This window comes from Archocentrus centrarchus, chromosome 8 (assembly GCF_007364275.1).
Source record: "Archocentrus centrarchus isolate MPI-CPG fArcCen1 chromosome 8, fArcCen1, whole genome shotgun sequence".
Lineage (NCBI taxonomy): Eukaryota > Metazoa > Chordata > Actinopteri > Cichliformes > Cichlidae > Archocentrus > Archocentrus centrarchus.
Genome location: NC_044353.1, coordinates 24543365 through 24568634, shown reverse-complemented (window position 1 = coordinate 24568634; position 25270 = coordinate 24543365). Strand labels below are relative to the sequence as shown.

At 38.8% G+C, this 25270-nt stretch overlaps 1 protein-coding gene across 1 annotated transcript in view; it reads left to right on the top strand.

Moving 5' to 3' along the window:
• Positions 1-17232: 17232 nt before the first annotated feature.
• The window catches only part of baiap3 (BAI1 associated protein 3), a 34053-nt gene continuing 26015 nt past the window's right edge, over positions 17233-25270 (top strand). The window contains exon 1 of the mRNA XM_030736324.1: positions 17233-17366. Coding sequence (XP_030592184.1) covers positions 17233-17366 — 134 coding nt within the window. The remainder of the gene's footprint in view (positions 17367-25270) is intronic.

Below are 25270 nucleotides of genomic sequence, written 5' to 3'. Positions count from 1 at the left end.
TCACCTTTACTCCTCCAAACATACCTCATACTTTTAATTAGAGAAAATCCAAAATAAATTCAAACCTGAGCACCCAGTTCTTTTTTTTTAAAGTCATTAAAGATGTCTGCTGTACAGTCCATGTTTCCATCCTGGAAAAAGAACGGTTCAAAGAAATAATTCAAAGCTCAAAATTACCGTGACATTAATGCCCATGATGAGTGTCTATATAAACTTCTGACCACAACTGTATATTGTCCTTATGATAAGACCATGCCCCTCCTGACTCCTTGGGCCTTTAGTAGGATATTTTATGTGGCTATAAACAGACATATATCTTTAGTCTAAGCACCCATTTCCTCTCATTAAACAGTATTTTGGGGGATTTGTTTGAAGCAGATATAAGCTACCTCAAGCACAAATAATTTTTGTTCGGTCAAATATGCTTAGGTGATGTGTTGCTCTTATCTGTTTCATCATTTATGAAAGATATATAGAGCAGAACAGATTAAAAAGTAATTGCTCTTATCAGTTCACTATTCTACCTGAAGGAGGCGCAACAAGCATGCAAAAAGAAAAGGGGAGTGCTAAATGTGCCTAATCGTTTGAGTGTCTGGATTATAGATATTAAAAGGTGGAATGTGTACATTTGCATGTGTGTGAATTTGGTACAGCCATGCTAACATATGCATGTCCATTATTTTGTACATTTTGTGACTCACAAACCAAGCATCAAAGTAATTAATGCAGGATATGTCTGATAAATAAATAAATTGTCGTGACTGTGAGAGAAGACCCGCTGTGAGTCACTGTTTAAGAGGTTGTATTTTATTTATCACTCCAAAAGCAGTAATTCATAATTTAAAAGCAGCTTAGTTAGTCTTTAAAATGTCCCAGTGTCCAATTCTAAATATCAAAACAGTGAGTTAATTAAGTTTTATGAAAAACTTTTTGGCAACTGCATCACTTGCTGCTGTTAAGTCATATCAAACTGCTGCTGCTATTCTCATGATATCAATAAATGCAATGCAAGTTTTCTTAGGATAAAAACAGGGCCGATTCAGAATATTTTCTTAATCTAATGTGTAGGGCTGTGCAAATACAGTACAGTACAAGATATTCAGATGTGTCACCACTTTGCCAAAGTCTGGAAGAAGACCCAAACTCTCACCCTCAGATGAGAGGAAATTAGTAACAATGTTCAGGGACAACCGAGGAACCAGCAAGTCTCAAGCGTCACTGCTCGCAGTGAAGCACGTTTTACATCTGTTTGGACTGAGAGAGTGCTAACCAAGATAGAAGTCCCTGCTCCAAAATCAACACCTTCAACCTCAAGTGAAATTTGCTCACATGGAAAAACCAAATGCCTTCTTGAGAAAAGTTCTATTATCAGATGAGACAAAGATTGAGCTTTTTTGGCCACAACAACAAGAGGTGTGTTTGGAGGGGTAAAGGTGAGGCTTTCAAACCTAAGAACACCGAAGCAGCTGTCGAGCATGCTGGTGGTAGCATCATACTCTGGGGCTGTTTTGCTGCCAGTGGTACTGATACATTCCACAAAGTGTATGGAATAATGATGAAGGAGGAATTAATCTTCTGGAATGACCTTCCTAAAGCTTCAACCTCAATCCTATTGAAAAATTTGTGCACTATGCTTAGAATCTGGATTTGTGACAGGAAACCAACTCATTAAAATGAATTATACCAATTCTGCCAAGGAGAGTGGTCAAATATCCAGGCAGAATTATGCCAGAAGCTTGTTGATGGCTACTAAAAGCATCTGGTCGGGTCCAACTTGCAGAGGAACATTTAAATGTCAGTGGAGGAGTACATCTTGTGTGTATATATTTGAGCCTGTGTGTATACTTTTGACCCTGTGTTGATTAGAGAAAATCGCATGTGCAGTCATTGCACACTGGAAAAAGAACATTTCAAAGAAATCATCAAAAGTGCAAAATTACCATAACATTCATGCTCATGATGAGCGTATGTAAACTTTAGACCACAACTGTATGTGTAGATGCAACACTAGTTCATCCACTCAGTTAGATGTCTTTTTATGTTTGAATGATTCATGGGTCACCGTTAAGTGGCTTCAAAAAGAAACAAGCAAACAAATAAACAAATAAACATTCCTCTGAAAATGGTCAGGCACAAGGACTGCACTGAAAATGAGTGAAAAAGCAGCCGGTGTCCAAAGAAAAATTCAAGACCACTTTAAAAGATTTCAAGAAAGCCCGGCTACATGGAATCAAAATAAAAAGAAACGAGTGGTGGCTTAAAAGTTTTGCACAGTACTGAACATCATCAAAACATCAGGAAGCGGTCGTATGTCCTCCACAGGCTCTTTGATTGACAAGATGGTCAGATCGTGTTGCTCTGTGCTGATCTGTAATCTAACCTGAACGGTGCATGCTCATGGCTGACCCTGATATTTGAAAGTACTCCAAAACACTGACTGCCACTTGTATTTACAGTAAAAAGTAACTTGGCTGAGGAACAAGAAAAGAGGGAGTTTAGTTCATACACTGAGAAGTTTCACCACTTAGACTAATAATTAGACAAAGTGTGTTTTTAACCACCTTATGATGGCAGAAAAAAAAAATTAAAGTAATTAGTGCAGTTCTAATCAAGAAACTAAAGTCTTGCTTCATTCAAAGGAAGTAAAAGATCCAAAGGACTAAATACCAAGAGTATACTCAAGTCTTGGCAGCTGTAGGACTTTAATCTATTTGAGTGCTGGACTTTAAAAGTCAGCCTTGCTTTTGTCTTCCTTTTGAAAAATCCTTCTCTTATTATTTGCCACCTATACTTCAAGCACTTGGAGCCAGCTGGGGAAGTTCACTAATGATGTGTCCATGGAAACAAGGCAAAGGGTCACATGTGTCTCATCACTCAAGACAGGAAAAGCCCTGTGCTTGATTTTGCTTAGATTATTAAATGATGTCAAAACACATCAAAATCGAGGGACACTCTACCTTTTCGGCTTTCCTCGTTAGTACATTTGATAAGGCTTTTGATGTAATTCTTCCGACACCAGCTTCAGAGTCCTTGTCAGTCTATTTTTGTATTATTCACAGGAGGCACTCGCAATCAGCCATGAAAAAAAACAAAAAAATTACCTCTCAAAATAAATAAATAAATAAAATAAACAAGCTCTTAACATTGGCAATTATCCCATCATGACCCTCCCAGTGATCAAGTATCAATTAGCAAAGGCTGTGAGCAGAAAAAAACTGAGAAATATAAGATTAATTCTGAAAACCAAACTTCGGCTCTTATGTTCTTGAATGCCAATGTGTTTACTCAAAATACAGCTGAAGTGTTGTGGTATTGTTTGGGCTTTAATTGGAATGCCAAGAGGCACTAAAATAGATTTCAAACCTTTTGTTTGTTTACAGTGATTTGCAAGAAAGTGCTAAATTATTTCCATTTAAAAACAAAAAAAAAAAAAAAGAAGCTAAATCTTTTCAACCTTTGTAACACAATAACTGCTTCACGCATTTGTGTAGCTGGTCGGCAAACCGTAATAAAGAAATTCCCCAGAAAGAGAAGCTTTGACTTTGCTGATGCTGATGAATAGTATACATTAGTGAGCTGCTACAAGATGATGCCTGCTTGGACCTTCTGTTATGATGTTATAATGTGTGAAACAATGTCTATAATTAGAAAGAGGCAGTGGTATGATTAATCTTCCCGTGCCAGTTTAAAGCATTTGTGCGCATGCATGTTCATTCATGAGTCGAGTGAGAAAACGTGGCGTGTCTCATAAAACAAGGACTCTCATATGCTGTGTTTTATCTGCTTAACCCCAAGAGTAACATTATATTACTGCAATAAAACACAGACACTGAACAGGTGTACTGCCAGGAGGGAATGTCAAATTTGGCAACATAAAGGAAATGATTGTTTCCATTATTTAAAAGCTAATACCATGTTAATTCCTTCATAAATGGGAAATTATGATTTAAATGGATTATCTCCCATGGACATTGTATCCATATGTGTCTTTGTGGCCTACTTAAAGTTTTTGGTTACAACTGCATGCTTACTGTTGCCCCTCAATGCTCTGCCACTGGAGAAGTTTCATGTTTCACTGGTCGACAATGAATGTACCATTCAGACATTGATATATATACACACATATATATATAAAGGTTAAATATTGTCTGTCTGTAGGAAACTGAGACCTCAGTTTGAGAAACCCGTCTTTTTTGGTAGCCTGCATAGGCTATACACTGCTTTATATCTTATTGGGGGTATAACAACACTGTCAGAACAGCGGAAGAGCTAATTAGGCAGAGCAAAGAAAAAAGTACATGGATCTCAATCTGACTGACAGCTGAACTTGCTCCCCTCCGCCGCTGAGAGGATTATTCTCGGCGACATCCCTCAGCAACAGTCAAATGATGCCTTCAGGCGAACACTGTAAACTTCTATATTTCAGTGAAGTAGCTTTTGTTAGTAGTAATCGTCAAGAAACAGGCACAGGAAAATAAATATCAGCACTGTTAATCAGCGTTGACAGTGCTGTCCATTTAAAAGAAAGCAGGTAGAAAGTAGGCTAGTATGTTTATTGACTGAAATGCCATATGCTGTGGGAAAAAAAAAAAGTTGAATATTAATGATGAATGAGGGAGAATCAGAGGGACAGCTCAGGTTGAGCACTTTGGAAACAAAGTTGGAGAGGCAAGGCTGAGATGGTTTGGGCATGTGCAGAGGAGAGACAGTGGATATATATATATATATATATATATATATACTGGGCGAAAAATTTTAAAGATCGAGCTGCCAGGCAGGAGAAAAATTTGTAAAAATTTGAAGGGGGACACGCAGAGGGTTGGTGTGAAAGAGGAGGATGGTAGAGACATGGTGACCCTCAGTGGAAAGAAGAAGAAAAAGCTTAATCGTCATCAGAGGATAGCCCGTGCTTTTGAGATTCCCTTTCAGCAAATATTTTCCCTCTTTTGCTCTCCAAAAGGATCGTTTTCCTGCATGCAACAAAGACTATTCTAATGTTTCTAGTCAATAGGATTAAGACTAAACGCGCATTACAAATGTAGTTATTAATTAACGCATATCCACCTGACTTGTAGCTATAAAGCATCATATTCATGTGGTGCTATAAATCAGGCATTTTCAGCTTGTTTATATGATGCACTTGAAACCCTCCAGTATTGAAAAGTCCAAATTATCAGGTTTCCTGGTTGACTGCCAAAAAGGAATTCATAATTGCTCATAAAGGAGGCAATTATGAACTAATTAGCAAGAAGAAAAAGAAAATGGCGAGAAATAAAAATGAAACCCTTGATTGCGCTTGCTTATTCCTGTATTCTGTTCATCTTGTGAACAGAAAACAAATACTGTTAGAAACCTACCTCAGCCCTCAAAATTAAAAATAAAGTGACTAACAAAAAAGTAATAAGAATAAAAATAAATAAATAAATTTAATTTTCACTTTTGTAGCAAATGTTGGCCATGTTGAAAATGAAAGGTTTGCTTCAGTTACATTTGTCCTGGCTCACACTTTTTTATTTCTATTCAGACGGGCTGGGCTGTATTAATTCCTCGTGCAAAAACAGCGACAAGCAGGCAACACAGGACACGAATTTTAAGATGGCTGTAACCGTCGGTTGTCCACACAGCGGTGAACGCGTAATTGCCGTGCATCCGACAGTATTCAAGGACATTGAAGTAGCGCAGCGCTTCCTATGGCCATATTTGGGGTGAGCATCAGTGGAGCGTGAGCACAGGAAAGCATTTCGATGGACTAAAATGAGCTTTTGTCTGTGGTCTGTCATAAGAAAAAAAAATCCAAACGTTGTTTTCACATAAGTTGACTGCGCCACGTTCACAGAGGGAAGCAGCGTCCCGAGCTTTGATTCACAGGAACTCTGACACGCAGCAACAAAAACCATCTGACACTGGGGAAACTGTCAGGAGACGCAGGTAAGGTTGATTTTTATCTTTTAACAGCATGACAAAAAAACAAAAAAAAACAACCCTCTTTAATTAATCAAAAAATAAAACATTGCGTCATACAACTGCAGATTCCTCATCAAGAAGAAGGATGTTAAATTGGCACCTGTTGATCTGCATTTCCTGTAGTTGAAAATCATTTGAAATTAGTCTTTTTGAAGGATGATAAAGTTCTGTTGATGCACTGATGATATGAAAGTGGGCTCTACAGTATAAGGTGCATGGCACATGATGGACAGCGTGAGGATTTACGGACTGTGCAGCATTTATGGCATTTATGGTGAAAAGATGCCGCAAAATCTCTCTGCCATATGGCCAAAAGTTACCCCCAGTCCAAGCACCCCCCCACCCCCGCTCAGCATGTAAATCATAGTGACCATGGTGCTCAGAACCTAATCAGAACCTCAAGCTGTCTTAGGCAACAAACAAAACTCTCACATGTATATATGGCTGCATGGTTTTACAAGGTAGTTTCTTTATTGTTTTACTGCATTTTGTGCTTGTGTTTGTCACTGAGCTTAGGGTCTGAAGCCTTTTACTCTCCAAATTTCTGAAGATAGCATGCCCCATACATACACACAGACACAGACACACACACACATACATATATACACACAGAGAGACATACAGAGAGATAACAGAGTAGCATCACAGCTCAGCTCAAACCGTGGTTACAAACTGTTGTTTCTAAATGGTTTTAGAAACATTCATGCTTTTCTTCAGTCTTTGGGTTTTCTAAAACAAGTTAAGATTCTCAAGAATATAAAGGTAAGTTGAGTCTAAACCTTTTGATTTGTTTTTTTAACCGCTTTATCAATCAGCTGCGTTCTAAAGCTGACTGAGTTGATTTGTAACGCTTACTGAGCTTTATGCATAAATCAATGTTCTGCCATAGAGATGCTTGTAAAGCGCTCACTCTCTCTCTCTCTGTCTCTCTCTCTCTCCCTCACACACACACACACACACACACACACACACACACACACGCACACAGACGTCTCTGCTTGAAGTGTCTTTTCCCCCAGTGAAAGCCGCAGCAATACTGAGCTGGTAATTTACCTGAGCTATTTATATTGACAATAATTACATGTACAGCAGATTAAAAGGGTAATAAAAAGGATTATGTTTCATTATTCACCATCTGCATAAAACTCCAAGCTAATGGAAAACAAGCTCTGGCGAAGTATGCAAAACAAAGTCATTCTCAATTTTGCAGAAATCATCTTCAGGTGATCATTTTTTTGCTCTCTGTGGCCTCCCTTCACCTATCTTCTTATGAGGCTGACTGGTGCAGGTCATAGCCCCACTTTAGAGTCATGAGTCCATATGACATTAATTAATAATTACCTCTTTTTATTATACAGGGGTCAGTGGTCACAAACCTGTCTATATAAAAAGCAGCTTTCACTCGTTCATAGAGACATGACAAAAGGTTATGATAATGCTGTACTGAGTATTCAGCTGTTTGGAAGTACACCATTAATTATAGCCTTTGTGGAGTGTTGCATGTCTTCAGAGCATCATATTGCAGCTCAGTGTCTCGTAGATGCGGATTGATGTTTTTGCGTAAACTATGGAGCATTATTGCCGCTGCATAATAACTCAATGGTTTCTATTTTTGACAGTAGTGTTACTGCTGCTGAGCTTTTTCAGGGTGACAGAAGATGCATTGTCTGTGGTATAATAAGCAAGGATTTGCACCATTGTTCAAATTTTATATTTTGTACGTGGCTGTCAGTGACTTGCTGCCTTACTGCGCTGCAGACGCCCTTTACAAAAGCTCACAGCCGTCAATTCCAGGGATTTTCTCTGGCAATCAATTTCCAAGCCAGAGTGCCTGTCATGTGCCTTGACAACACAGACTCTGTGAGCTACTGGGAATAGACAGCTGGATGTTCTGTGTTTTTTTTTTTTTTTTTTTTTAGCTGAATCATAGATTAGGTGTTATCTGCAGGTGCATACAGTACAGGTCACAGCGATGTAATGTCTGCACTTTTTCCCCATTGACTCCACTGAAAAGATTTTACACAGAGCTGGCAGCTTAATCCATTTAGCCTTTTGTGTCTCCAAGGGCCAGCAACATAATAACATTCAGGGCCAATGATGAGGGTCTTGGATCTGACTTAAAGGTGTTTTTTAACATGAGCGACTCTGCAGAATAATCTACTTAGAATTATGATATGATCTGAATGTGTGTCCCCTCTGGCTACAACATGCTTAAATTAAGTTTCAAGGAATAGGTCAAAATAAATATGTCTTGTTTTATTCAGTTACATAAACTGCCAGTGTCCTCATAAAGGGAGATGGTTAATTGTTCCCTTTTATTTCAGGTCCCCAGGAGGGATGTAATAGCATTTTAACTGCGCTGATCGAGGTGTCTCTTTGGAGCTGTTGCTAATCAACTACTGTAGAACATGTGGCGGATTTTCTTAACCTGTATTCTTTTGCCTTCTTTATTCTTTTTCCGTCTTTTGGACAAATGGGAAAGACATCCCATTTGATGGAAAAGAAATTAAATATATAAATGTAGTTAAGATGTACCAGCTCATGAGCCATGCTGAAAAAGCTGAACTATAATGATTGGCATTAAATAGGTAAGAAGTGTTGTATACGTACCTTACACATTGTTTTATGCATTCCTCTCTCTTCCAGTTGTTCTCTGGGATAAATCGACGGGATTTCTGTGTGATTTCAGTATGAGCTGTGTATTTTGCAGCATTAAGGTGACTGCATTATAATATCCAGGGTCTTTTTTTTCAGCCCTTGCAGAATTCCATTTACCTGTATTTACCGGCTCCTTTTCCGCTGCTGTTACCATAGAGACTAACCATCCCTATCAGCAAGTCGCCTTTGGCTGCCGGGCTCATTGGATCTCACAGGAAAGAGACACTGGTGAGCCAGTGTTTCTCTGGCTTGATTTCGGCACCAGTGTAGTGAGAAAGGCATTTACTTGGCTTTGAAAGTGTTTCCTTGGCAGCTGGCACCCCACCAATAGTGGCACATCGACCCATTTTGTCACTATGGGTTGACAGCCGAGACAGAGTGAAATCAGCTGGGAGAAATTCACTCTCGTAATTGAAATGAGTTCACCTGGGAGACAGCTGCTCTGCGGTGCCTGTTAGCTGTCAACAGTCCACGCTTGCCAGTCTGCATGTAGCGGATATAATATGATGCCTAAACAGGTATTCCACTGGTGGCGCCATAGTTTGGAAGTTGAAAGAGATTCTTCCTCTTTACCACAATGAGCAAACATGCCTCAGGTATTTCAGCTGTGTGGCCTTTGTAAGCTGTCATGCATAGAGCGTAACACTATTAAATATTGCAAAACAGCTCATTTAAGTGGCACAGTGCACATGGATCCAGCTAGAACATAGCTCATGTAGGCAGTGATATTTGTTAATGTTATAATTAATGCTGCTCAAGTGTGCTTGAGGTTTGCTTGGCATGAATAACTTTAAAATGTTGTGATATTAACTGACTAACTACTTTGCTGCAACATGCATTTTTATACAAATCCTACTGAACTTTGCTTTAGCAGCACACAATATCCTGTAAATACTTTCAGTGTGAACCTTATTTTTTTCTATGCTCACCATACTTTCAGTTTAAAATGGTTAAATATGTGGATTACCGCCACGCTCATTGTTGTCGGTTTCCTCTCACCAACAGCTCACAAGAAAGAGCTGGCAGGACTAAACCGTCAATTCCTATCTAACACTGAAGAAGCAACTATAAGCACTTGAGAGAAGCACCCTGAAAATTAGTTCATAATTGCTTCCTTTATAAGCAACCTTTTGGCAGTCAACCAGGAAACCTGATAATTTGGACTTTCCAGTACTCGAAGGTTGCAAGTGCAAACTGAAAATGCCCGGTTTATAGCACCACTTGAATATAATATTTTGTATTTGTTTAATTTGTAAAAAAACGTCAAAAAAGTCAGACATATAAATGTCAATGAATAACTGCATTTGTACTGCGCTTGTAGCCTTAATATTATTGACTAGACACATTTGCGGAGTCTTTGCTTCGTGCAGTCATTCTGGAGAGAAAAGAGGGATAGTATTTGCTGAAATGGAATCTTGAAACCGTGGGCTATCGTCTGATGACAATTAAGCTTTTTCTTCTTCTTCTTTCAGCTGTTCCCTTTCAGGGTCACCACAGTGGATCATCTGCCTCTATCTGTCCCTATCCCCAGCTTCCTCCTCTGTCACAACAACACTGCATCCATGAACCTCTTCTGAGGTCTTCCTCTCTTCCTCCTGCCTGGCAGCTCCATCTTCAACAAACTTTGTCCAATATATGAACTATCCTTCCTTTTGCACGTCCAAACCATTTCACCCATGCCTCTCTAACTTTATCTCCAAACTGCTTAATGTGAGCTGTCTATGATGTACTCATTTCTAATCCTGTCTTTCCGGGTCACTTCCAATGAAAATCTTAACATCTTCAGCTCTCCTACTTCCAGCTCCACCTCCTGTCTTTGTCAGTGCCACCATCTCCAAACCATACATCATAGCAGGTCTAAATACTATCTTGCAAACCTTCCCTTTCACTCTTGCTCTTTCCTTCTGTCACAAATCACCGCTGATAGTCGTCACCAACCATTCCACCCTGCCTGCATTCTCTTCTTCACCTCTCTCGTGCACTGTCCGTTGCTTTTGATGGTTGACCCCAGGTATTTAAACACATCTAATGTCACCACCTCTACCCCCTGCATCTTCTGTTACACCTGTCTCCCTCTCATTTACACACATGTTTTCTGTCTTTCTTCTCCTGGCTTTCATTCCTCTTCTCTCAAGTGCATACCTCCACCTCTACAGGCTCTCTTCCACCTGCTCCATGTTCTCACTACAGATCACAATGTCATCTGCAAACATCGTAGTCCACAGAGACTCCTGCATGATCCCATCTGTCAACCTGTCCATCACCACTGCAGACAAGGAGCTCAGATGGTTAAGCTTTTTATTGGCATTTTTTATTTTTTTTATTTTTCCGCATTGGTGAACCATGACTGGAAATCTTGGCTCGAATATCTCCTGGCAACACCATTCATATGAATGGGGGCACTGGGGTCTGTGAGACAATTTACACAATTCTTGTAAAATTGGGAGAAATGATGGTGTTGTGATTGAAAGAAAGAAAGATCCATCAGGAGGCATCTCGTTAGACAAGTCGGGAGTTCAAATTTAACCTCAAAAACATCTTTTTTAGTCCTCCTAGTAAACATTAAAATTACTGGCATGTTTATTTGCACATCCACCACTTTTGACTGAAAATAGTAAATTTGGACTGTGTTGCTACCATTTTGGGAAACATTAGAGATCACTTAGTGAGTCAAAGTAGAGAAAATTCCAAGAATTTCCCTCACTGGTGCATTGGAAACCACACACTGATGATATCTGACAGAGAAGCAGTATCGACACTTGATTCTAACAAAGTGAGGTGTGAATTCTCCATGTGGACATCAGATGCCAGCCTCCAGGACTGATAACATACTCTCCTTTGGCACATCCAATGATGCAACTTCTCCCGCGAGTTTCTGGCTTCGAAGCTGGAAAGCCGACTGCAGGCTGCTCTCTCCGTGCAGTTGGTCTGGTGCACCAACTGATAGTCACACACACAAATATGTTTCATTTTTTTGGATCCATTTGGTGTAAGCAAATTCAATTCAAAACGGGCAACCTTCATCAGTGCCATCCAAAAAAAGAGAGAGAGAAAAAAAAAAATCAACGTTGCCAGTGAAACGGGCACCATCAGTTCAGAATCTCTTCCCACATGACCACCAAGCTAATTATCCTCCTCTAGCGTTGATATTGTGTCTTGTAAAAGTCAGAACAAGCCCTTCCCCTGGCTCATTGCATTTCTTTCACGTAGATGTGCAGACATTGGCTGTCAACTATTGAAAAGGAGTCTGACTGTTTGAGGCTGTCTGACTGTCTTCTGAAACAACCTCTCCATCAATCAAACCCTCTCTCTCTGTTGTGTCCTTGTCATTTCTTTTTTGAGTGTTTTGTCTCTTGTTCTTTCACTGTTGTTGATGGCACAGAAACTCGGAGCCGCACAAAAGCCGCTCGTACACTGAGGTGGAGCTGGAATCTCAGTCCCGTTTATACAAATTTCACATCAAAATGAAAACGCCATTAGCAGGGGTGATGGGAAGATGGGAAGGGGATTCTTGATATAAGCTTCAGTTACTAGACAGATACAAGCTACTGAAACTTACGTAATTAATGAGATTGCAATCATTGCAAAGCCTTTTGACATGAAGAGTGAAATGAAAAGTAAACACAGCTGCAAACTGTTTTGCTGCTGCAGCGATTACAAATGTAATGTTAGTACTCGGAAATGTGGCAGCTAATAAGTACATCCTGTGAACATTTAGTAATCAACTTCAGTTAGGGCTCCACAGATATATCATAATGTATAGTGAAATCACATTTTATCATGTAAATCTAGTGAAAACCAAATAAATATATATACATAATAATATATACATAATATATGATATACTCCAACCTGTAACAAGGGGGAAGATGTCAGGGTAGACCCTGATATGATAAACAAAGGAGGGAGGATGAGTAGTGATGAGGCTGTAAATGATGTTTTCAGATTTCCAATTGTGAAAAACCTTCTCATGAATTTTCCTTCCTTTTAAATCTTCTGACCAAAAGCTGACTTTCTGTTGTGCTCTGTCTGAAATAAACAGTTAAAACACAGTTTGGGCTTTTAAAAAAAGGTAAAAGTGCAATGCTTTAAAGAAAAGGAGTATGTCAGATTCATAACACATAATATGAGACTATTTTACTTTATTGCTTGCCACTGTTAAAACTCCTGCAAAACCAGTATGTTGGCATAGCTATGCATCAGTACCAAGTTGATGTTGTTAGATTTAGTGTCTGGTAATCAGTTAGGAAAGGTTGAAACAGAATGAAGATGCAAATGGAGTGAAACGAATAAACTGTTCTTCTGATATCAGACTAAAAAAAACAAGATTGCAAATTAAATACAGCGGGATAATCAGTTCATCTTGATTAAATTTTTAAATAATCACTGGAGTCCAAAATCATAATTAAAAGTAAAATAAGTTTAGTCATCCTAACCCTAACTTTAATTATTATTTGATAATTTTTTTTTTATATATTTTATTTATCCAGGTAAAAGTCTCACTGAGATTAAAATCTCTCTTTTTCAAGAGATGCCTGGCTTAGAGAGCAGCAAACATAACAACAAATGCAACACATAAGAATGTAAGAAGTGAAGGAACAAAAACAACTGATATTCGGTACAGGCAAGTGAACACAAACATGTAAATCATATGCAATAACAAAACATTGCAAGAGTGACATTAAAACCTATGTTAAAAGATACGTGGATTTTGTGTCAGTGTTGGTACAGACTTTGTTACATGCTGATTTACAGCTGATTATTTGAGTTTTCTTTTTCACAAAGCTTTAAATTGTTATTCCATCGCATTTTTCATTTACTCTTTTACATGATCGAAATGACAGCATGTGCAACTTATTTCAATATCTCCATGCACAAGAGTTTGATTGTTTGGCTCAGCATGGAGCAGTGGCAGTGTGTGATATTGTTATTAGGACATATAATTTAGTTACACTTGAAAGACACTATGAAGCCAAAATGAGAATTCATTTTATGGCAAGTAGCTCTGAGAGACACTCAGTCTCAGGGAATTGCTTAGCAACAAAGTGCCAATCTTCTAAATTCATATTTCACAGCCACGATAACCCGACAGCAGCTTTCTTTATATATGCTTAAATAAATTTCTGCATTTGTTAAAAAAAAAACAAAACAAAAAAAAAAAACAGCCATATTATGAAAGAAATATATAAGAAATGAACTATTGAATGTAATCTTGTTTAATTAAATGTGTTATATGGAACAACTAATAGTTATTGTTTGCAAAGACAACAGACAATCTGGTTTCCTCCTGTGTATCTCAGCTGTGCACTCAGTCAGTGTTTCAGAGTCATCTGTGTGCCATAGCTTGATGAATGGCTCTTTAGTTCAATAACTCTAATGAATGCTATTACAAATTGGTCATTACAAGTTAAAACATTCATCAACCTGAATGATTTAATGACCATTGTTAATTTGATCAGAGTTGTTTTTTTTTTGTTTGTTTTTTTTTTGTTTTTTTTGGGGGGGGGGTCGGGTTGGTCCTTGAAGGAATAGTAAAATACTTACTTCTTGCCAAGAGACAGATGAGAGGACAGATACCACTCTCCAAGAAGTGAATATAAAACAACAGAAAGCAGCTGCCAGTTTTCTTTACACAAAAAACAGAAATAGGGAAATAGCAATCTTTGCTTACTCAAAATCAACAGCAGTCAACATTCCTTAATATCTGTTTTGTGTAATATACATAGAACAGTGTAAAAACAAACAGTTCAGTTCAGTTTTTCTAAGCCAAGAAAAGCAGCTGAAGCTGCCAGCTTCGTATTTACTGAGAGACACAAGAGTTGTATCAATCTTCTTAGTCAAAAATAAGCAAGAAAACAAATAAGTTAACTGCCAAAAAATGCAAGACAACTCTGTGCAAAAGCTGCAGACTCTCTAGATGTCGAGATTCCTATTTATCACACAATACTAAATCTAATCAGCTACATCCTGACCAGTCAAGTAATGTAAGGTAACAGTGAGCTCTGAATCCAGCAGACCAGGACTACATAAAGAGTCAGGGAACCACTAAACCCAGAGATTAACTGTTCTGATCTTAAATGAGTGTATATAACTCTTTATCACCTTATTTCCAAAGCATTCTCACTTTACCTCTAGTGCCTAAAACTACAGTAGTAGTCTTTATATGTTCCTAGGAAAATGGGGAATAGGTGCAGAGATTTACTGAAACATGCAAACATACATGGTCATACAGTAATAAGACAAAAACAGATTTTGTCCAATTCTAACAAGATTGAAAGTCAATATTTGACCTCCTTTATTTTTCAATACAGCCTCAACTCTCTGAGGCAGCTTTCATGCAATTTCTTTAAGTAGTCTTCAGGAAGAGTTCTCCAGGCTTCTCGAAGGACATTCGAAGCTCTTCTTTAGATGTTGGCTGCCTTTTGTTCTGTTCTCTGTCAAGATGATCCCACACTGCTTTAGTAATGTTGACGTCTGGGCTCTGGGGAGGCCAATCCATGACTGCTAGTGCTCCATTGTGTGTATTTCTGTCCAGCTATGCTTTTACTGCACTGGCAGTGTGTTTGGTATCATCGCCATGCTGAAAAATAAAGCCTCTGCCAATCACATTTTTTCCAGATGGTGGTAGATCAAAATCTGATGCTTCTGTTTTGCATTTAGGATTCCATCAATTTTGACAAGATCTCCAACACCACTGGCTGAAACCCCAAACCATGGTAGAGCCTCTATTGTGTTCTACAGATGGCTGTAGACACTCACTGCTGTACCTCTCTCCTGACCTTACATATTGATAACAATTTGAGCCAAAAGATTCAAATTTGCACTCATGATTCATAAAACCTTTTGCCACTGATTTTCAGTCCAGTGCTTGTGTAATGACATACCTCAGCCTTTCCTCTCTGTTTTCCTTCCTTAAGAATGGCTTCTTCAGAGCCACCCTTTCACTGAGACCATTTCTGATACGTTTTCAGTGAACAGTAGATGGATCAACTGAGATGCATTTCTCAGGTCCCATGTCAAGTCTTTCTTGAATTTCTTTTTCCGGTGTCTTTGTTTCTTTTTCACCTTGTTGGTGGAAAAAATACTGTTTTATGCCTACCAAACCCGGTTATCTTTGGTAGTTTTTATAGATTGAGTAAAAGAAATGGCAACAAATTATGTTGTTGGAACAGGCTGCTAGTAACAAAGTGCCTAAAAATACTATTTAAAATGGTTGCTTTGTTAAGTTGTCTGTAATTTGTAGACACAACACTGGTTAATCCTGTGTGACTTTTTTGTGCTTGAATGAATGATAGATCATAGATAGATTGATATGGGTGTTCTGTTAACTGTAATTTCCCCATTGTGGGATCAATAAAGTATCATAAAGATCACTGTTAAGTGGCTTAGACAAACAAAGAAAGAAAAAAACAATATGGTCTGGTACAAGTACAAGCCTGAAAAGCTATTGCTGAAGACCCCTTTAAAAAATTACAGTTTTGTACTCGATGTATTGGAAGCAGGAAAAAAGGTTTATGAATTTGGGTACCTTGACAACAGAGCAAATTAAAATGGCAAAGCAGCGGTTTTGTGAGTTGTCACTGGTAGTACCTACTAAGTGGTCTAAGGAAGGACAAACAGTAAGCCCATTACAGAGTCTTGGATATTCATGGCTTACTGATGCCTGTGAAAAGCAAAGGCTGGCCCTTGTCATCAGATCCTACAGAAGTACTACTGTCGCTAGAGTTGTAACTAGAACATGGTGTAATGTTCTGGCTAGAGCTCCGCTGGGAAACACATTGACAACTACCACCTACCTAAAAATGACTGCAAACCAGGTACATCCCTTAATGATATGTCATGATGACAGTGACCTTTTTCAGCAGGACAATATGCCCTCCTACACTGCAAAAACAGAGGTCATTGTGTTGATTTGACCATCAAATCCCCCAGATCTTGAGCATCTATGGAATATGGTGGAAAACCCAATCCAGTCCACAGAGGCTCTACCTCTAGATTACATCTGGTTGCCTGACACACACACAACACACTAAGAGGTCTAGTGCAGTTCATTCCTCAAGGAATCTGAACTAGCAGTACAAAGGAGATCTACGCAATGGATGTTGTGTCTGATTGTGCAGTATATGATTTTTACATCTATATAAAGACCTGGTTTATAATTAATACATTCATTTCCAAATTTAGCTTTTATTTTCACAGTTTTTCATTTTTATACATCTTTTAATTATAAATGTTTTGCAAAGTGTGGTACAAAAAATAGGAATCAATTGGCCCTGAGCCAACTAGACAAAAAGAAGAAAGATAAATTGCATGCCCTGCAGCATCAGTTAGGTACAGACAGAAATAGAACACAGCTCCTGTTGAGGAAGAGTATAATTATGTTAAAGGTGAAAGAGGGTGATTATGCAGCTGATTAGACCAAAGGAAGCTACCAGGCCAAGTGTATTTCTAGAAACAACTAGTTTTATAAATATTATCTCACACCTAAAATTAAATGTATTTTGACAAACCTTCCCAGACTTAAGCTTGCAAATTACTTACTCTCAGTGGTTGCAGCGGGTTGTAGAGACTTAACATTTGCTGCATGTGTCCACTCTGCAGTGAAACATCATGACAACGCTGCTAGACCTGAAGAGTAGTGTGCTGAGGCAGGTGCAGAGGAGCCAGTCGCTGAGGAGCCGAAGAGAACCACCTCCCACTGCCACCAGCCCCCTCACACACTGTCCTGACCCCTTACCTCGCAGGTGAGTCACTGAGGACACATATACACTTTTACATATGGCTTCATGTACCATTGTATCTGCTAGTGTACTCGTAGTGCTGGTCCCAATCCTGGATAAATGCAAAAGAATGCATCAGGAAGGACATCTGGCATAAAATCTTCACGTAGATCATCAAGAATGAGTTTTTCATACTGACTTTCCATACTGCCTCTGGTGTTATTAGCCAACAAGATGCTGGGGGAAACTGTGCTACTGGTGGTTGAAAACAAAGGAAGAGGAGAGGGGGAAGGTGTGCTCGAAGGCAGCGAGAGAGAAGGAAAGGCAGAAAGAAGTATGGAGGCGGGAGTAGGGACTTTAAATGTAGGGACTATGACTGGTAAAAGGAGAGAGAATGGAAGAGAGCTGGCTGATATGATAGAGAGAAACAGAAGGTAACTATATTGTGTGCAGGAGACATGTGGAAGGAAAGCAAGGCCAGGAGCATTAGAGGTGGATTCAGAATGTTCTTCCATGGCATAGATAGTGAAATGGAGTAGGGGTAATCTTGAAGGAGGAGTATGTGAATAGTGTTGTGGAGATGAAGACAGTGTCAGACAGGATCTTAAGTTTGAAGTTGGAAATCGAAGAGCTGATGCTGGGTAGGAAACTGCATGGTGGTGGCACAAGAGAAGTTAGCTGGGCATCACTGGACTTCGGAAATCAAGGGGAGGAAGTGAGTGAAAGCAGAGGTAAGAATTAAATAATGGTGGAAGTTCAAGAAGGAAGAGTTCAGGGAGGAACTGAGACAGGTTCTGAATGGTAGTGACAAGTTACCAGATGACTGAGAAAGTAGAGCTAAAGTGGCAATGGAAACTGCCAAGAAGATATTTGGTGTATCCTCTGGACAGAGGGGAAGAGGAAAAGGAGACTTGGTGGTGAAGTGAGGAAGTACAGGAAAGTATTTAAAGGGAAAGGTTAGTAAAGAAAAAGTGGGATAGTCAAGAAGAAAGTAGGCAGGAGTACTTGGAGTCTAGGGGTACAACAAAGACAGCGGTGACAAAGGCAGAGGAAAAGCCTGGAGGGAGAAAAGGACTTGTATTGACTGGCTAGGCAGAGAGATCAAGCTGGAAAGGATGTGCAGCAGATTAGGGTAATTAAGGCTTTGTGATGGAAATGTACTAATTAGTGACGAGAGTGTGTTGAGAAGCTGGAAGGAATATTTTGAGGACCTAATGAATGAAGAAAATGAGAGAGAAGGATCGACAGGAAAGTTAATAATTCAGGAAGTACAGAAGATAAGTAAAGAGAAAGTGAGGGCAGCTATGAAGAGGATGAAGAGTGAAAGATGGATGGTCCAGATGACATACCTGTGGATGTATGGCGATCTCTAGGAGAGAAGAAAGTGCACTTTTTGACCAGACTGTAACACAAACTTGGAGCATGAGAGGAAGCCTGAAGAATGGAGAAGAAGTATACTGGCTATGATTTTTCATGCTAAGAAAATATGGGAAAGTGTTGTTAAAGCCAGGTTACGAAGACAGTCAGTATGGCAGTATGGCTTTATGCCAAGAAAGAGTACTATAGATACAATGTTGGCTTTGAGAGATTTGATGGAGAGGTATAGAGAAAATCAGGAGTTGTGCATTGTCTTTGTGAATCTAGAGAAAGTATACGATTGGGTCCCAAGAGAGGAACTGTAATATATTATGGGGGAGTCAAGCAGGGCAGAGAAGTATGTAGGATGGTGCAGGACATGCATGAGGACAGCAAGACAATGGTGAAGTGTGCAGTAGGAGTGACAGATGGGTTCAAATTGGGTTTGGGATTACATCAGACACCTGCTCAGAGCCCCTTTTTGTTTGCAGTTGTGATGGAAAGGTTGACTGATGAGGTCAAGCAGGGGTCTCTTGCCTCTTTTCCACTAGTACCTACTCAGCTTGACTCGACTCTCTCTCGTTTTCTATTACAATTGAGTGCCACCTCAGCAAGTCAGTCCGAAAGTCCAGTGACATCAGTTGTATGCGACACAAACACAAACGGTCGCTCCGTCTAGCTCCCTTTGGGTCCTGTCGTCAGCCACCAAGCACAAAAATGTCAGTATTGGTTTGTGTGTAGCCATTTCCTTCGTTGCCGTGTTTTAAAAATGGCAGGTTGGATTCTTGTGAAAAAGTCACTTTCGTGACTCATCTAGTGACACCACTGCCTGGCCAATCAGTGGCATGCATTCTGTTGATGTCACATTTTTGGCTTGACTCAGCGAGCTAGGGACCGCAGCTGAGTAGGTACTAAAAAAAAAAAAATGGTACCAGGGATTACCATCTGATGGAAAACCCAAAAAAACTGAGCCGAGTTGAGTTGAGTTGAGCTAAGTAGGTACTAGTAGAAGAGAGGCATCTCTGGACTATGATGTAGACAACTTTGTAATCAGTAGTGAGAGTAGAGAACAGGTGGAAGAGAACCTCAAGTTGTGGATACCTGCTCTGGAATGAAGAAAAATGAAACTCAATAGAAGCAAGACAGAATAAATGTGTGTGAATAAGAGGTGTAACAGTGAAGCTGCAAGGAGAGGATCCACTGCGGTGACCCCTAAAGGAACCAGTTCGACATACATTTTCACCAATGAGACAACGGCAAGGATGGGTTGTGCATGTGAGCTAATCACTGTCCCTTGAAATGGGACGTAACCAAGAGAACTTGGGTGCAGTGTTAATTTCATTGACGAAATATTTTCGTCATAGTTTTCGTCAACGACCCTTTTCTTCATGACAAAAACGATGACGAAATTAATTGACACTTTCGTCAACGAATGAAAACGAGACAAAAATGCTTGGCGGGGACGACATCCAATTAAACGTACAGTTGCACAAATTTGATCTGCGAACCAGTCACCCAGATCTCCATTCAAAGGTAAGCATTTAAATGTCATGCAGAGTAAAGTGTTTTTCCCAGTTTAGCATTTGTTTTTAGAGAAAATCACCACACCGCGGTGGATTAGCCTTTCCGAATCTTAGTCCTGAACACTGCCCTGTACCTTTCAGAGCGCGTCCTGCTGTAAAACGCTCGTATTATCTCAGTAAGGTGGTGTTAATGATCAGGTGTGTGGGAAGCAAGTGAAATGCTAATGTTAATATTATTATTAATATTCCATAACTTAATAAATGTTTAATTTTGTGTAAGTGTGTATAATGACTAATTCAAGGGAACTGAAGAAAAAGCATTTACATTTTACACCCTTTATATTTTAGTCGACTAAATTGACTGTGGATTTAGTCGACTATATTCTTACGATAATTCCTCGACTAAAACTAGACTAAAACTAAAACTATTCAGATACTAAATTATTACTAAAACTAAATTACATTTTCATCAAAAGACTATGACTAAAACTAAATCAAAATTTGCTGTCAAAATTAACACTGCTTGGGTGGTACCATGTTTGGCAGTTAAACAGGAAGAGTGTAAATTAGGGGTGGTGTTAAAAAAAAAATGAAGCTATGAAGTTGTTCTTTATACTACAAGGCTGCAGGAGCTGTTCTTCTCCATCCACTTTAGGAGTAGATGAAGTTGTGCCTTAGGCTTCCACTGTCTTTCTTTAGCAAAATTCAGCAAGCAGTTCATTATATAACTTTCTCTCGGAACACAGATTCTAGCTGTGGTTAATATTTGCTTGATTGTTGCCATTTAGGACAAGTAAAAGCTTTGATAATGACATGCTTTGTTTTTAGGAAATTAAAGTACAGCCAGGCTAGCTGAGAAAGATAATGACATCCATTTGAAAACAGTGGCACAAGCTCAGAAGCAAGGATTCATGACTTTTATTCATTTGCTGTCAACATTATTGTCAACACTGTTTTAACTGCAAAGAATTTGTTCTAGAGCTGTGACATGCTATGGGAAGGCCATTCACAAGCTGTCTCTTCCCCAAGGACTCATCAACCACACTATTACATGCACAAACAGGCTCTGAGAGGATTACAAATGCTGCTTTCTTGTATATCAGTTTTATACCACCTGGTCTGAATGTCCAAATGTCTTTTTCAACAAGACTGCGGTGTGTTCCACACTGCTGCTTTTATGTGAGTGATAAAGACATTTGCCTGCATCATAAAGCAAGCGATCAAATCACTTGCATGTTTGCTGAAAGTTTTTTGTGTGCATCAATGTAAACATATATATAAATGTGGTTTTACGAGGGTGTAAGTATGTATGTGTATACTGCATACACATACATATATGTGTATGTGTATACTGCATACACATACATATATGAGGAATTAAAAACAAAACCTAACACCTTGTCTTAGTAAGATATTAGGCATCCATGTGCCACCTGAACAGCTCCAATGCATATTGGCATTGATTCTCAAAGTCTCTGGAACTTCATTGTCTTCCAAAACACAATGAACAATTGATTATTTCATGATGGTGGTGGAGAGCGCTGTCTAACATGTCAGTCCAAACTTTCATGTTTGCATCTGTGCAGATCTATGCAGATCATGTGCAACAGTATCAATACCAGCAGTGGCATCTTCACTTCCTGGAGCTGACACACAACTTTACACAGCACAGCTGACAGGCAGGCACAGAACATGCAGCTGAACATGTGAACGGTAGTTGACATTCACAACACTAAACACTAAACAAATGTTATCAGTCCTGCCCATCTGTAACATTAATAGATGTGTTAATTTAGTAGATGAACAGTTTTTGTCTAAAAATGTTGTTTCTCTTAAAGTTTCAGATTGAAGAAAGTCTGTCAGACAAAAATAGTGGCAGCCTACTTTACCGATTCTCTTTGATCAGCAATGAAAATATGGTGCCAAGTCACCAGAAGCACAGCGACACCTCAGACAACCTAAAAAAAAAAAGAGAGAGAGAGAGAGAGAAAGAAAAAGAAAGCAGCAATACCATGAGGAAAAAAAATTCTGCCGGATATATAAGGCTCTCTTTCATGCTAATTTCAAATGTTTTTCATATATTTTAGCACAAACACTAAGACCACAAAAGACACAGTTCACTTGCTTTTAATCTAGAGCTCGCCAAAAATCACAATTTAATATATGTTGAGTTGACCTTGTTTAAGGAGCTCTGCAGTTTCCTATTACAGATTACATTGTAAAATGCTAACCTCAATGCTTTATATGCAGATAGCCAACAATAGAACACATTAATCTAAAATCAGCATATTAGTCACCTTTTGAGCCAAAATATATACAATACCTTTTAAATGTGATGAGTTTCTGCTTCAAATAATCATGAAAATTACTGGCAGATTTATTGTTAATGATCTTCATGCCATCCACACACAGAGGTATACTCTACAGTATAACAAAGTTTTCCGTTTCATTTATTCTTTCTCTCCTATAATGATATTTTTAATTAATTTGTTAATATGTTACCATTAGCTTGACAGCATTATGCTAGGTATGTTAGTGTTTTTGTTTTGTTTTTTTCTTTGCAACAAGTGGATCAAGTTTTAAAAAAAAAAAAACTGTCACCTGATTTATTTCTGTCTTGTTTTGAAGCTTTATATAAAGCCAAAAGTAATCATATGAACCTGAGGTTTCTATAGCAACCTAAACACAGGGTGCTGCTGTGATGTGAACTTATACTTGTAATAACAACCGTGTCTATTTTTAACACGGAAGATAACCTCAATTGCTTTGTTGAGCACTGATCAAATTTGGATTAGGAAGACTAATGCCAAACATACAGATGACTTCTGCCACATTTTTCACACACATTTAAATTCATGTATGACTTAATACAGCGTTTAATGATTCAGGATTTTAATATTTTTAAGCAAAATTAATATCACATAGTAGAACCTGATTTGTACTCTTTATTAAAGCCCTGATTTAGTCTCTTCATTAAGGAATGATTTGAACTGACAGTATCTCACTTTTCTCTCATTTTCCGTGCCAGCTCCTTGGTGCTGCAGCCTCCCCACTGAGCCTCAGCTGTGTGCATACCCTGAGCCCTCATCATTAGAGGCAGGCTGTTGATCTTTGTTATCCATTCAGACAGCGGCTGACCTGCATGCACTTTAACTTTAATTGAGAATTTGCAAATGAGGCCGGGTAGATTTAGGCCGCTCCATCCACCACTGTTGACCCAGTAGTACAGTCGGCTGTCAGAGCCAAGCCCTTTCCGAGCTGAGACCTGCGTATTGGAGGTGAACTTTTTAATGTAGCAGAGCAAATTATGTTTTTACTTCTATATGAGCTGTTTTTTTTTTTTTTTTTAAGTTTGTGGAAAAGCACAATACACTGTCTGTGACCAGCTCGTCTGGCTATACAGCATTTAAACCCACAGGGGTTTATAGTTAAATTTATATTTTGCTTTTTTTTTTTTTTACTTGATTACTTTGCTGTCTGCTTCCACCTCTGTCAGCAGAGGTAGTCTTCATATTTCACACTTGACTTCACTGTGTTTTGAATCCCTAGCTTGCTTAATGGTTCTGACTTCTCAGTGTCACGGTATTGAGGCTCTCATTTTTTAATAATGCAGAATAATACAGTCAATTGAGAATGACATTAAACAGAAACCCCATAACGCAATAAGAGTCAACAATTGCTATTGGAAAGTCAGTCAAGGCTAGTATAATTCTAAAATTTTCTTTACAAGTCCTTGAAAAGAGCAAAACCTACAAGGTTTTACTACACTTTCCTGACTTCCATGTGGCAGTCAGCCCAAAGCCTAGACATTCCTACTAAAAGTGTATTTCTTTGTGTATTAGCTACATTTTTAAAAGAGCTCAATAATTTCCTCAAATAGCTGGGAATTTTAGTTTTTAGCATGTCAGTCAAACACTAATACTAATACATACAAGTGCCAATGTCAAAAAGCAGAATAAGGGGTTTGGGAGAGAGGTTTTTCATGGGTGCAACCCACATACTGAACCCTGCTGCTCAACTCACAGATGCATTTTTTTTTTTTTTTACAAATGTGGGACCATTTAAGGGGAAATAAACAGGCTTTCCAACGGTATACGCACAGAGGATGTTAAAGACGGATCTGTCAGGCAGGAGGAAAAGAAGGCTCATTGAAGATCACAGCAAGAAGAAGATGATATGCTGGGATATGGTGAGATGGAGGCAGATCTGTGGTAACCCCTAAAGGGAGCTGCCAAAAGAAGAACAAGATTCTGCATGTTGAAAGGGCTCTGAGGGGGCACCCCTTGCTCGTAAATATGACAAAAGTATGTCATAAGTGGGGAAAAAGTAAGCGTTGAAGAAGGAATATCCACTTAATTAAAATATATCCAGGAGAACTGTCTTATAATGCAGCAATCCTTTAGATGTAGTGTTGTCTTATAGCACTCTGTAATATAACCAAACATAGTCGGATTTCTTGTTAATACTTGTTTTGTATTCAGGAATCGTGCCAAAGCTTTACTTTACACCTGACATTGATCTTAAAATATTTCAAATCCTCAGTCAGCCATTGACCCAGAGAATGAGAAAGTAAAAACTGTGAAATGCAACTGTGAAGCACCCAAGAAGGCTTGAGTTAGAAATAATTTCACACCAGGCTACTTTTATGTCTGTCGGTACCACTGGCTGCATGGGAGACTGCAGATTCTTCCACGTTGTTGAAAGGAGAGATTCAATCAGAGCTTTTGTGATTTTTATCTCCACACTGAAGCCGTTCCACCTGTAATGTTTTGCTGCTTAATCAAATGTGTAATTAGAGTAAAACAAACAGTCCTTTGTGTTGTATTGAGAGGTTTCTTGTCATGGAGATCTTAGTTTATGATTGGACCTGCAGGCTTATATTAGTGACATCCACGATGAATTAGATTTAAAAAAAAAAAAAAAAAAGCATCTTATTTTATTAGAATGCATGCAGACGTCACTTTGTTTTTAATGCTGCAGATGACAGTAATGTCTGCATTATTAATTACCATGTATGCACTGCCATCATATATTGGGGTCTGAAGTGAA